Source organism: Poecilia formosa, unplaced genomic scaffold (genome assembly GCF_000485575.1).
Source record: "Poecilia formosa unplaced genomic scaffold, Poecilia_formosa-5.1.2 Scaffold71, whole genome shotgun sequence".
In the NCBI taxonomy this organism is placed as follows: domain Eukaryota; kingdom Metazoa; phylum Chordata; class Actinopteri; order Cyprinodontiformes; family Poeciliidae; genus Poecilia; species Poecilia formosa.
This window is the reverse complement of record NW_006800010.1, coordinates 1,275,385-1,289,513: the sequence shown is the minus strand read 5'-3', so window position 1 is coordinate 1,289,513 and position 14,129 is coordinate 1,275,385. Positions and strand designations below refer to the sequence as shown.

Sequence of the window (14,129 nt, the reverse complement as noted above, 5' to 3'; positions counted from 1 at the left end):
AGAGAAACCAAAAGCATGAACACTTTTACTCTGTAACTTCCGTTCATTTAAACAGCTCCTCCTGGTTACATATTAGGTTACATATTATTTACCTCACTTGGCAAACACAATCCTTCAGACAGCAATCATTTAACATTCCACACACTTTGCTTTTTGTATCTAATTTGATAACTACGTTTGTGAATTTGAAGTCAGCCTGCTCCCAGTCAATAACCGCAAGCCGCTCCTGTCAATATGACAAATGGGAGGTTTGGGTGGGCGGGTGTGTGTAACTGGATGGGACGCCACTGATTGGGTGCGGTAACAGCATAGCGGCTGTGGGAGGAATACATTGAGAAAGTGCTGAGAAGATTTTAACTGCACTGCATATACAGCAGTTATCCCTTTCAGCTGCTCAAAGTCTGCTTTGGATGATCCAGTGTCTTGCAAAAATATTCATACCTTTTGAACATTTTAACATTTATGTCACAGCTATCAACTTCAATGTATTTTGCAGGGAATTTATGTGATTAATTATGTTTATACATTCCGCATATACTTTTATCTGAAGCGAATAACAAATGAGGATATAATAGTGCCATTAATACCAGAGATAACAATAAGCTACTTAGAAGGAAGTCTGTCTGACTTTGTCTGATGTGACAGTCTAGAAATAGAGTGCAAACATGGAGGGAAGTGCACAAAGAGACGGTGTGTGAGAGGGAAGCTTAGGTGCCAGTGTCAGAAACAAGCAATGCCACACGAACAGGTATTTGAACCCTGGGCCCGCATATTAAAAGTTCGGTGTTCTTACAACTGAGCTATCTAACACAAAATAGATCATAACTGTGCAGTCAGTTTTCAAAGTTTGTAGAAATATTCACACCCCTCTATGAGGAAGAATCTGTTGACAGGACAACTCTTAGTTATTCATTCCACAAATCTGGCCTTTATGGGTGGATGGCAAGAAGGTATCCGTAAGAGGTCTTGTTTGTATTTTGCCACAAGTTATTTATGGGCCACAGGAAGCATGTGGAAATGGTGTTTATGTCAGGTAAAACTAAAACGTAACTTTTTGGCCTGCATGAAAAACATTAGGCATGGGAGAAAATTAACATTTACTATCACACCAAACACAAAGCCCCATGGTGAATCATACTGGTTGCAGAGTCTCTTTTCTACCGCATCTAGGCTAGTCTCTAACAAAATTTACTCTCTATACCATTTGATTGAAGCCAAGTTATTTTACAAAGAAAAATGGGCAGAGAAGAATGTGCAAAGCTGGTAGAGACATACCTTTATGTTTTGCAACTGTAATTAGTGGTAATATTGACTCAGGGGGTCTGAACTCAAATGCGTATCACACTTGTCATATCACACTTTGTAAATCATCTTCAAACCACATATCCCTTTCTTTTCAGTTCTCAATATTTACAATTCCGAAAACTCACCCAGTATGTTGATCTGTTGCTTAAAATTCCATTAAAGTACATTGCAGATTTTAGTTTCAGTGTGACAAAATGTGAAAAATTGTCAAGTTATTTTTGTAAGTTGCTGGTGCTCAGCTGAGAATAATGAGCACTGTGCTACTGTTTTATCAGCATCTGTCTCATAAAATGAATGCAGAATACATATTTTGTGGGAACTACTTGGTTTTGTTTCACTTCTTTTCATCTGTTAGGACGATTTGGGCTAATCCACTTTCCTCAATGAAAGGTCTATGAAATACGAACACGCCAATAAGTGCAAAGCTGACATCAGCAAATAGCTGCTGATCCTTTGATCCACCTCTAATCTAAAGACAAAGGATTCCATCAGTTAGGAACTGTTTCTTTCATATTGAAGAACTGACAACGAAATTCTTTCTTAACTTTATGGTCAAGCACTTTCGTTCAAAGATTAAAACAATCCTTGCATTGATTTAGCTTTTTTTTTTTTTTAAATGAGTAACTAATTAGAATTTCATGAGGATTTTTCAGACTATTAAACATCAACACATCTTTAAAGTCAACTAATCAGCACTCTCACAGGTAATCTGGCTTAAAAACTAAAATATGATGAGCAGCCTCTGAAGTCTGTGATGATGAGGTCTTGGCTGTCAGAAGCCACTGCAGAGGCCAGCAGTTGTGTAAGAGATTTAATGGCTGTGGCTTTGCTTGATCATCAGACATTTTGGCAAGCTTACTGAGAGCTTTTACTCTTTGGCTCTTCCAGTCAATCATTTTGTGTTTGTCAGCCTAAATAATAATTTGTTGATCCTACATGGAGACCTTTTGGACACAGAACTCATATGAAGTGTTGTAGGATCCTTTTAACATTTTGAAATGTTTTTCAGTAAATAACTACTTATAAAACCAACCTTTTCATCACGACTGAACAGATGTCCAAAATATGGTTCAAGATATAAGCCTCACATACATCTATGCATTAAAATCCGATGACTTCCAGACAAGAGCTCAGACCTCTCCCCTGTACTCGAAATTATCTTCTTAATGTTCACACTGCCCCGGGGAATTGTGGTTGTTTTTATCTTTAGATGATGACATACAGGAATACATGTTGCTTTGCTGCATAAGTTCATGTGTCAATGTTCGTGCTTATGTGTGCAGTAAGTGCAGATCTGGAGTTTATTGGACAAACACTTTGGATTCTGCTTGGGCTTATGATTCATTACTCTAAGAAAAAATATATGTTCTTTGAATGGTTTTCTAATCTTCAGCGTCTCCCTTCTGTACGAATCTGTCCAGGTGCAGCTCTTAGACCACCAATATGGACTCAGTGCTAATCTAATACTAATCTCTTTAGTATGTGTGGAGCCATCTAGGACAGGTTTCCGTTTTATTTTTGTTAATCCCTGGTATTTTTTTTAAATAGTTGATATCATTTTCATACCAACACCTTTAGGGCAAAACAAAGTGCTGTGCAAACATTAGCATTATTATGCTGTTTTAATAAGACTTGTTGATCATTTTGCTCATAGCAGTTTCCAGTTAATACTATACAGAAAAATCTTACAGAAATAATTGTTGTTCCTTATAAACTTAAAACTTCCTTATAAACTTAAGGAAGAAAGAAAAACAAAAGGAAAGAATGAGAGAAAGAAATGAATAAAGGGAAATAAATACACAGGACCTGAGACAGCAGTGAGCTTCATTTTATTCTTAATTTTTTAGTTTATTGATGCCTGCTCATAAATGATCAAAGTAAAAGGGTTACTACAGAATGGTATGTTCTTAGAGGTTTAAATTACAACCTAGCCTGAAATTAGGTTGCAAGAGACCTTCTTAGAATATAGGTTCAAATTTGAAGGTATTTTCTTAAATCAGTGACTGCAGCAAGCCACGATAAGGTTAAGTTTACTAAAATGTTTAATATTGCATTTTAGCTTACTGGAAAACTATGAAAATCATAAACAAGCAAAGGAAGTCAGAATTTGGTCCACTTCGGAATATAACTAGAAAAACATCCTACGCTAAAAAGTAATTGAATGTAAAAAAAAAAAAAAATGCATCATAGAGTTTTGAGATCAAGTATGCAATAGAGCTAATAAATAAACTCTAAATGAACTATGTTCTACTAATTAACAGCATCTGAGAGACTTGTGTCTTTCATTGTAAAGTGTTTTAGATCATACTCACAGCTCCTATTCCCCCATTATCATCCCACAGCTGCTGGCTATCTGGCTATCATCAGCTGCTGGCTATCTGGCTATCATCATCTCCTATTTTTTCAGGAGATCCTTAACCTTTGGGGAGAAGTGGAAAACAAGTAAGGCAAATGAAGTTCTTGAAAGATTGTTAACCACAGGGAAACACTGAGGTGGGCAAAAGTTAACTTTTTACTGACCCCGAGGACCTTTAAGTCCCCCAGCCCCAGAGTCAACCAAGTTCCTCTTCGTGTATCAGAACTTGACACTGAGCGGCGCCCGGTTTTTAATATCATGGGGATTGTGGCTGGTCTTCCTTGATAAAGGTTTGGGGTTAGTCTTTGATGTTCTTTGGACTCTTTAATGAGGATCAGGCTCTTGGGTTTTCTGGCCAAAGCCACAGAACTCTTTTACCGCCCTCCCTCTTTTACTTGGAGCAATGAGGTAACAGAATGAAGAACCAGTCTCCTCAAAAGAGGGGGATTTTCTTCCTTCTAGTTTCCTTTCCTGTACTGTCCTCTCGCTTCATGTCTTTTTTTTTAAATACAGTTTCTTGGCACCAGGAGTGACTTATTTGATCATTTCATTGAGGGGAGCTTGCCTCAGATGAATCCCTTCCCCAAAGTAGCACACTGGGGATGCATTAGAGGTTTCCAAAGACTCGGGATAGGAAACACTCCCAAAGGGCTCTGACACATAAACACTAAAAGTGTGTACAGACAAACCAACAAGAAGCCAAAAGGGTTAGGTTAGGTACCAGACAAAGTGGGCGTCCCTGACTGACCTCTAACCTTAGCTCTGAAAATAAAAGCCAATCAGAAACATGTGTGCTGTGGTTGTTTCCATTCTGGCTGAAGCGACACATTTGCTCAGGAAAACAATGATCCACTGTTGTTTCCTTAACCTTTGGGGAGAAGTGAAGAACAAGTAAGGCAAATGAAGTTCTTGAAGAACTACATACTAGTAATCCACTTTACCTTTTTATCCTATAGTGGGCAACATATATTAAATCACATTCTCCAAAGGAATATTTACACCACAATCCTTGTCTTAAGTATCCGCTTCCAAAAAAATATGCTGGAGCAAATTGTGATGCAATTTATTGCAACTAGCTTCAAGTTAAAGATAGTTCTAGCTTAGAGAACTGACTATAAATGTGTATAAATTATGACCATAAAATGAACCCATAAATTGAGGGACCATTATTCCTGTGGGATTCCACTGTACTATATAATGAAGAGAAGAAGAGCCAAAGAATTACCCTTCTAGTTCCAAGCCAGGAACCCATTACTCCAAGTAGATATCCCACAAAGCTGTTCCTTCCTCCATTGTCCTTCATACCTATTTCTAGTCCGTTTTATGCCATGATTTCTCTCAACACCATCCAGCCTTTTCAAACTTTGTTCAGTCTCCTATGTGTGTCTGTCTCTTTTTTGTGTGTCTCTTTTGACTTAGATTCTTATCTCTGTCCGGTGTCAGCCCGGGCCAAGCGCTTCTTGTTTGCTCAGCAGATCTCCACTGCTGACTGAAGCCCTGTCTGTTTGTGTGGCCATACATATGTGCTCGCATGTCTGTCCACTTGCATTTATGTGCACTGATGGGAGACATCCTGTTGTGTAGTGACATAGATGCTGGCGTTTGCTGCTGCTGCAGTTCAAATGCTTTGCTTTATTCTCAACTAAGTATTAAAGAAAGGGTCACAAGCACAGGGAAGTATGATTTTCTTTTCGGTCTATGTTTTAAAAAATAAAAAAGGTAGCAAAATAAGAATAAAAAAAGTAGCAAAATAAGAGCATCAGTACATATTAAATTGCAGTCATGAGTTTCTTTGTGTTTGGTTAGCTATGTAGAATATTTGAAGTACCATACATTCAAATTTTGCCAATACAAGAATGGATGTCTATTTGCAGGTATTAGGAGGTAAAATGGCTTCGTATCAGTTTAAATGTCATCATAGATAGGTGTATATGTTAGGTCTTATCCAATCTCCTGCCCAGATCTGCCATATTTTTGCAGTGAGGGAGGGATTAGATGAAGTGTGGAAGAAGTGCCATTTGGGACCTATAACATTTACATGCATGGCTGGTCTAATCTTTCTCTCATGTGTAGATAGACACGCCAAAGATTCACTGATTACCTGAAGTTTTGAAATTAATTATTTAATTCTAACCCAGTTAATTTGTTGCGGAAATTTAAACATTGGTTAGTTTCTTTTAAAGGTATATAATTCCAGCACGTGACTTTCTGTATTCACTCTGCTCCACTGATTTACAACTAATCGTGTCATTTAAATATCCTATAGACTTGAGATGGAAAATAAAACGATGCATGCTATATACGGTATGCTACGTTATTGTGCTGATATTCAGTCATTGAAACTGATTGGCTTGATTTAGAGAGCCAAGCACAAAAAAATCCTCCAATGGAAATCTCTGGGCAAGCATGACATATGCAAATATAGACTCAGAGACACACAGATTATTCATAATCTCCCCAGAGAGTGCTCAGACAAGTGGCATTTTCACATGTGAAAGGTCACAAATGAAATAACTGTTAGCGTAAATTACAACCACATATGCTGTGATGGTCCAGAGGGAGTCATCACTGTAAAATGTTACTTATTTCAGGTTGAAAAACTTGCTGAATAATTGGTGAGGAATTCAAGCTTGGCCTTATGAAGGCCTATATAATTCAGTGAGCACTCTCTTCGCAACATATTTCACTCTGGGTGGAGGATTCATAGAATTTTATAACCATCCTGGCCCATTTGGATAAGACTGAATGTTGATTTAATGGTGGAAAAATTCTCTTCTGTGCATGCACTGTAGAATAATTAGCCCAGATCACATTTAAATGGAAGGGAAAAAAAGTGTATTAGTGTAACTATTAAGCAATGGTGGGTGTGAAAAGATTGCAGTATAATATCCTTCTGAAAACATACACCTTTATGCTACTGTGAAGTTTAAACAGACCTTTTAGAATGCTTTAAATACCTGTACTTGTATGTAAGTCTCTTTCTGTTACAGTGTAGATGAAATAATTTTGTGTCAACAGTTTACTTTTATTTTTTTTCATATATAGATGTTACACATAAAAAAATGACATAAAGTTTTGTTTAGTTTGTTTTGTTTTTTCCAGTTTGAAACCTTTAGCCTGGTTTTGATGCAAGGGGAAGGCCATCACATGACAGCATTTCTTATTATATGATTTGTGATGCCTCTAAAGAGAAAGTAGAGGTGCTTCTGGGTTTGTAAATGTAAATATTTGATTCAATTTGCTTTATACAATTCTAAAACAAGGTCCTGTCCAAGAAAACCAGGAAACAGGATCATTTCTGAAATCAGTGCAGTGGTTTCTTGTTTGTAAAAAATACATATTTTACATTTTGTTACTGGTCTTAAAGGCACTGAATAGTCCTGGGCCTAAATATACTCCTTGTTGCTTCTCAATAAGTAACTGTTTAGACCTCCTAGGTATAGCCAAAGGCTTTATAGACCTGTTTAGCAACATTTCATTTCTATGCTTCTCTGGAACATACTCCCTCAATAAATTAGATGTGTAGAAACTGCTTGTTGAAGACACAACACATAACTGTTTAACACATTTTAACCATAGAGGTGAAATATATATATATATATTTTATATCTGATTTAACTTTTTTATAGCTACTTGTTTTAAATTAGCTGTTTAAAGTTTAATTCTTTTTATCAGCTTGGTAATGTTTGCTGGTATTTCTTTAATGTATTTGTAGTTGTTAATGCATGTCTCTTTCACTTTGAATTGCTTTTTGCAAGAAAGATTGCAGATTAACCTCCTTGGCCTTCCATGTGTGTCCCAGGTTTCTGGTTTATAGTGTTTTCACTGTTTTGACTCAAGCGTTTAAACTGTTCTGAAAGAGTGAAACTGAAGTTGTAAGATAGAAACCATACTGTTCCTCATGCCGAACAGATGATTCAATAAGATGCTTCTTCCTTCTTCCAGCTTTTTGCATAATAATAAGCACAAGCTCACACAAGTGCTAACCTGCTCAAGTGTCTTCATGACTGTATACCCTCATTTTGAGTTCTAATTCAGCTTTAACAAAGATGAGGGAGGAAAATGTTGAGTAAGAAACTCTTTTACAGATATTTATTTCCTTTTTCTTTGAGTGCAAACAGTAACATTTAGAAAACCGTTTTAAGTATTTTGACTGTTTAGGTTTGGATAATTTCTAAAACATTTTTCATTTTAGAAATTGAAATGTTCCACATTCTTCTAGGAAGAATGTTACTCTCATAAGATGAGAATCTCACAAGGAAATGCAAGAGGTTTATGTTTATACCTGTTGTTGTAGTTACTGACAAAAGAGTATATGATGTAATAAAATAAACACATAAATTACCATAATTTCCCTAGAGCAGTGTGATTACCTGTTTCTATCTTTCATTAGATAGGCATACACTTGTTTTCCTTTTCCTAGCAGAATGCCTTTAATGTGCACAGAAAGGAGCCTGGGACTCCTCTCTGCTTATCTGTTTATCTCCCGTCCTCCCTCTGCAGTCGGCTGCTGAACAAAAAATCAATATGCCATAAAGAGAATGGAGAAACCATTTATTTACATCAGTCTGGAAGGAGAGGTAGTTTGTCTTCCCTCATATCCCTTTTGTCCACTTCAGGCAGAAGCATTCTGCTTTTCTCCAATCTCACACTTGACATGCTGTCAAAATAAGACGCTGAATTCTTTTTGAAATGTTGAGGCGTAGCTGCTGCCTGTGGGGCAAATAGACAGAAATATGAAGTTTAGATGTTTTCAAGTGGTGAGTTGGTGCTCACATGCTTCATCTCCAGAAGACCGAGGACCGAAACTGTCTCACAAGGCCACAGGGGGGCCCCAGAGACAGGATATAAAGCCCTGATGACAGTACTGCATTCTCACTAGAACCTGCATTATTGATTCTTTCGACCTCACAGTCTTTCAATGTTTGATTCATGCAACAGTTGAGCTAAAATGTTTATATTCTTGTCTCTGGGATAATAAACCATCTGGACTCTTCTTAAGAAAGACTGGCTTGTTACCGGGGTTGTAGGCATATTTTGTACCTTCACAGCAGCTTGAAAAAAGAGACAAAGCCACTCTCATATCTTCTTTCATTATTCATCTGTTTCAACAGCGAGGGGGAAAGAATTTGGCTATTAAGAACAACATTGGAGATTTTCAAGTAAACTCAAACTAAAGAGGTTTATGCATTACATGGCAGTTGTAGTAGCACTTTGTATGCAAACTTACATGTTATTTTGAACCCAAAAACAAACTAGATCGTGGAATAAAAATTGAATGCACATATATAACTAATTTGGAATTAAATGAGAATGATTACGGAATCACCTTACGGGTTTTGTCACCCTTAACAGTTACAATTAAGCATTTGGGATCAGCCATTTGTTGGCATCCGTCCGTCCGTCCATCCACCCAGAAACTTTCAAGTAATTGTTGAATTTAAGTTTTGTAGTGAAAGAAGCTGTATGTTGTCCATCCTTCATTTTTAGAATCAATTAGGTTTAGCGTTCTGTAAGGCAAAAAAGTCACTTTCTTGCTGCTACTGCAGCATTTTTCACACTCAACAGTCAGTGTTAGCTTCTGTCTGTCACACATTTTTCAGTTGGAAAGTTTTCTATGCAATGCTTTGCGCTGACCAAGATTTTGTACAGGTCACCAAAGAATGATTAGCATCTATATACCTCATTCTGGTCAATTATCCCCCCGAAGAGTCTCATGTACCATGAATCTGGTTTAAGGAACAGATGATGAACACTTCTCTTAACTACAAAAGCATCTCAGACTTGTTGACTGAGTGATGGCCCCTTTCTCCAATGATTGGGATAGTATTATCTTAACTTGATGCGGCAAATACTGTGAGACATGCTTGGTGGTTCTCGTCAGGGAACTGCTGCAACTTAAAGCTAATTGGTTCCAACTGTCGCAGCGAATCTAGTCATCTCATTTCTGCCCTTGAGTCACTTTTCTTCAAAAGGGATTTAGGGACAATCAACAGCTGAAAATACACGAAGGAGTAAAGGATTTCTTATTGAAAATGAAAAGCTCACTTTGTTCTTGTGTAGGATGGTGTGTTTCAGAGAGAGATTGGAAGCACATTTTAAATTCATGAGCCTGAGAGTTACTAAAAAGTCTCTAATCAAACATTGATGGCTCGCTCAAGAAGGAAATTGTGATGGAGATCATTTTAGGTCAGCTGCAGTATAACTGAAAGTTTGACAGACCTTGACATTTTTCCAACAAGCTACAAACTAAATGATTATTTAGTGTCCTTTCCTGTGGGAAGCATTGGTAATGCTACCTCTCTGTTTGCACAAAAGAAAAAATATTCTCAAAGTTTTGTCAGTGCGGAGCTTTTCTGTTGCCCTCATTTACAGATTGAGCTGTTGATATCAGCCAAATGCTACAGTCATTAATGACTCGTGATATGGTTGAGAGGAAGCTCTGAGACAGAATGAAAGAAAGCAAAAAACAACCAACCTCTTAAGGGTTGGAAAATATACTCATTGTTAATCCTCTCCAAAGAAGTACACAGCACACCCTTCCCCCCTGTATTTGCCTTCCAAGTCTTGCTCCCACCGCAGGCCGACCTATCCTTTGTGTTCAGTTAAACTGCAGGTAAATTAAGTTTACTGATAATTATCAGTGATCCACAGCTTTGCTCTTTAATCAACATTGTGTTCAGACACCGTTGCTTCCTTAAAATCCAATCTGATAAGGGCCCTGCAGGCTTCCTGCCCATCACCACAAACCAGACAGAAAAAAGCTTCAATTTTATTTTTTTTTAAGCCATAGTGGTCCTTAGTTCAGTCCTTTTTGAATACAGAAACTAAACAGAACCACCAGGTATGATAAAAAAAGTATTTGTTAAAAATGGTACAAGGTAGTACTGTTTAAATACCTGAAACCTCTGAGTTAAGATTTATGTATGTAAAATTGACTTTTTTTAGCTTTACATCATGTTATAATGTTATTCCCTTGTCTAAAACATCCCTGGAGTGTTGCTTTGATTCTTTAATGCATGCTTGAGAAATCTTTTAATCTTTCTTGGCAACCATTCAGCTGTGCAAAACACTTGGGGGGCAAAACAAAGAGTATCACCTTCAAGGAGAAAGCTCCTTCTTGGAGCTGCAGTTTCCAGGCTTTCGAGCTNACTTTTGTTTAATGTAATTTTATCTTGAAAATCTCGAAGGGAAGTCTATGTGATTTAATCCTGCCTGACTGTTTAACCAGAAGGGTCCAGCTGCAGTTTCAACTCTAAAATTAGGGAGGCACCCTGTCTGCAAATGACGCAAAGAGCCCGAACTGGAGCGTGTCGTCGTCTCTGCGTGTTGCTGATAAGGGGGCTGGGGGCCATGGAGACGTTCCCAACAGCTCCCCGCTGTTGTTACCGATGACACGGGTCTTAATGTATTTTTAGCCGCTGTTGTCATGTTTTCGTAACGGCACGGCCGCTTCGCCCGCTATAAAGGACTGCGTTTCAAACATGCAGCTGTACAACAGCGTTCTCACACACTACCCGAGGGCGTCCAGGTCCAGGAAAGTTACTGTCAATCTGTCTCCGGCGTCCGAACACTCCAACGCGGCGACGCAAAGTTCCTCTAAGGTCGACGGACAACTTCGACTGCGCACAACTTCAGCGACTAAGGGCAGTGAGACAAACATGCCAGCATTTTCCTGCTACGAAGCCTCTCCGGTGAGGCCAGTTCACTTTACATCGACGGCTGAGATAATAATCCGTAGACCTGATGGAGTGGAAAGGTCTGTACCGGTTCACATTATCAAGAAGCCCAAGAACAAGTCGCAAAGAGGTGAAAATGACTGTGATTCAGATATAATGGTGGAGATGGTTAATCATCTGGGCAACGGAACTGATGAGATGTTTCCTGGGAATCATGTTTTTAGGAGCAGCAATATCAATGGGACGATGAGGAATTCATACGAGGATGAAACTTCTTCCCAGGCATCTTCCAGAAGGAATGGATTTGCCTCAGTGGATATTGAAGAACTTTCTCCCAGGGGGTCATCTCGTAAAGAGGACAAGGCCTTTGAGCTCAGTGTCCTCCAGGAGTCTCCACCGCAGAGATGCCAAGAAACAGGGGACATCAACGATAAGGTCACCAGGTATCTGGCTGAGGTGGAGAGGCAGAACAAGTACCTCCAGGAGAGACACAAGTACAGGTACCACATCATTCCAGATGGCAACTGCCTGTACAGAGCTGTGTGCAAAGCCACATACGGAGACCAAGCAAGGCATGGGGAGCTGCGGGAGCAGACCGTGCACCACATCGCCGACCACCTGGATGAGTTCATACCCATCATTGAGGGGGACGTTGGAGAGTTCTTGATCAACGCGGCGCAGGATGGTGCCTGGGCTGGGTATCCAGAGCTCCTAGCCATGAGTCAAATGCTGAATGTCAACATCCACCTTACGACTGGTGGCAGCCTGGAGAGTTCCACTGTTTCCACCATGGTGCACTATCTTGGGGAGGAGGACCCCTCCAAACCGGCAATCTGGCTTAGCTGGCTCAGCAATGGTCACTACGATGTCGTATTGGACAAGCGTCTCCCCAACCCAGAGTATGAGGACTGGTGTCGACAATCACACATGCAGAGGAAGCGGGACGAGGAGCTGGCAAAATCTATGGCAGCCTCGCTGTCTAAGATGTACCTAGAACAAAATGGTTGTGTTTGAAATAAAGTTTGTATGACGGAGGACATATTTTCTTACAGAATGACCGATGGAGACTCTTCTGATGACTTTCTTCCTGCTTTAAATTATTTTTTATAAGATTTCTATGTGTGAAACAAAGTGCGGTGCACAGACTTGAGTTTTTCTACATACCAGAACGTCCAGATTGGAGTTTGAAAGGATGTATGCTTGTTTTTTTTTTGGTTTTTTTTGGATGATTTTAGTTATGTTGACATCAGTGATGCTTTGAGTTTCAGTATTTTTGCAGTGTACAACATTTATTTGCCTTTTTCTTGGCCGACCATTTATACTTTTGACATCATTTCTGCAACAGTTCACACATTTTTAACAGGGCTCCAATGCAGTCTGGAATTTGTACAAAAAGCACTTAGAAAACTGTTGGATTTCTGACTTTTCCTTTTCTATTTCCTGAGGATAATCGTCTAAAAATGCCAAAAAAAATTGAAGTGTTTTTATGTCTGAATGGCTTGCTTTGTCTTTGCTTCATCACAACTACATTTTAATGTTACCCATTATTATGTTTGGTTTTTGACTCACTGACTGAATGTATCTCAAACCCCCACAAAGAACCATTTCACTACTTTTTAGGTTTCAGGCAACTGTAAAGTGGATGATTTTGACCAACCCTAATAAACTTGAAAAAAGTTCTCCATCTAATATAAAGAGCCCACATTTTATGAGAGATCCTCCAATCTTTATTTGTGAAATCAATTATAGATTTTAAGATGGAGCTGATCCCAGTTAGTCCAGACACACAAAAAAGTAGTGAAACCTTGCATTCCAAAAAATAAAGCCAGTTTAATTTTCATGACTTGCAAAACCTACAACTGACAACTATTTAACCCATTTCAACATTAGTGTTTTATATTCAAATGTCCAAAATGTTAATAAAGACTGCTGAAAAAACTGTCCATTTGAACTGGGAAATGTATGGAATTTTGTTTTGAAATGTGTAAGAACCCAGTTTGAAATGCAGTGAATTTTAGATTGCATTTTCTTACGTATGTACAGTATGTTATTTTTTTTATCTTTGTATTTAAAAAAAAATCTGTTTTCTCTCTTTTGCACAACAGTTCCAACTAGGCGTAAGTTGGTTATTGGATTCTCACCACGTTTTATCCGCAGTAGCACAGCATTAACGAAAAGTATAACATGTTCTAACTGGTTTTCTTTAGATCAGTAAAACTTTTCTACTGCTGCTGAAGTAATATATTACTACAGATATAACTGTTTATCTTTTTTTTTTATCTTAATGCATTGGCATATACAAAGATATAAATTGTGCCAACTTAGTTTTGCGGTAGTTTTAAAGCAAACATGTAGTACCGTAAGAGTGACGGGTGGATTCTCTCTTTTTGTTTTAAATCATGTTTCTTTCTTTTTTTCTAAGCACGTAAAAGGTGTATTTTTTTTTCAGACAGCTGACGAGCAGCAGCATGTGGGGGAGGGGTAGCGGTAGAGAGTCTATGTTCCACACAACTGGAGAAAATTCCAGTCACTCTGGCACTTTATCTGGCTTGTCATTAAAACAACCATAAATTGTAGGCACATAATACAGTACGTTTTAGAATTTGTGAAACCAGAATTGCTTCACACCGTTATTCAGTCCATGCCTACTCCCACCACACTTAAGTTTTGGTGTATTGATGATCTTGAGTTATTTCTATAAATTTCATGGATTTGTTTTTATTTTTTGGATTGTTTCTGAATAAAATATAAAAAATAGATTTCATTTTCCTGCTTTTTTTTTTTATCTA

At 38.3% G+C, this 14,129-nt stretch overlaps 1 protein-coding gene across 1 annotated transcript; it reads left to right on the top strand.

Moving 5' to 3' along the window:
- Positions 1 to 10,870: 10,870 nt before the first annotated feature.
- On the top strand, positions 10,871 to 13,585 carry LOC103140444 (OTU domain-containing protein 1). The gene has a single exon (XM_016673178.1). The coding sequence runs from the start codon at positions 11,146 to 11,148 to the stop codon at positions 12,352 to 12,354; it is 1,209 nt and encodes a 402-aa protein (XP_016528664.1). The 5' UTR covers positions 10,871 to 11,145; the 3' UTR covers positions 12,355 to 13,585.
- Positions 13,586 to 14,129: the final 544 nt, after the last annotated feature.

Excerpts from the sequence above, each read along its gene's own strand:
- LOC103140444 (XM_016673178.1), top strand. The coding sequence starts at position 11,146 with ATGCAGCTGTACAACAGCGTTCTCACACACTACCCGAGGGCGTCCAGG.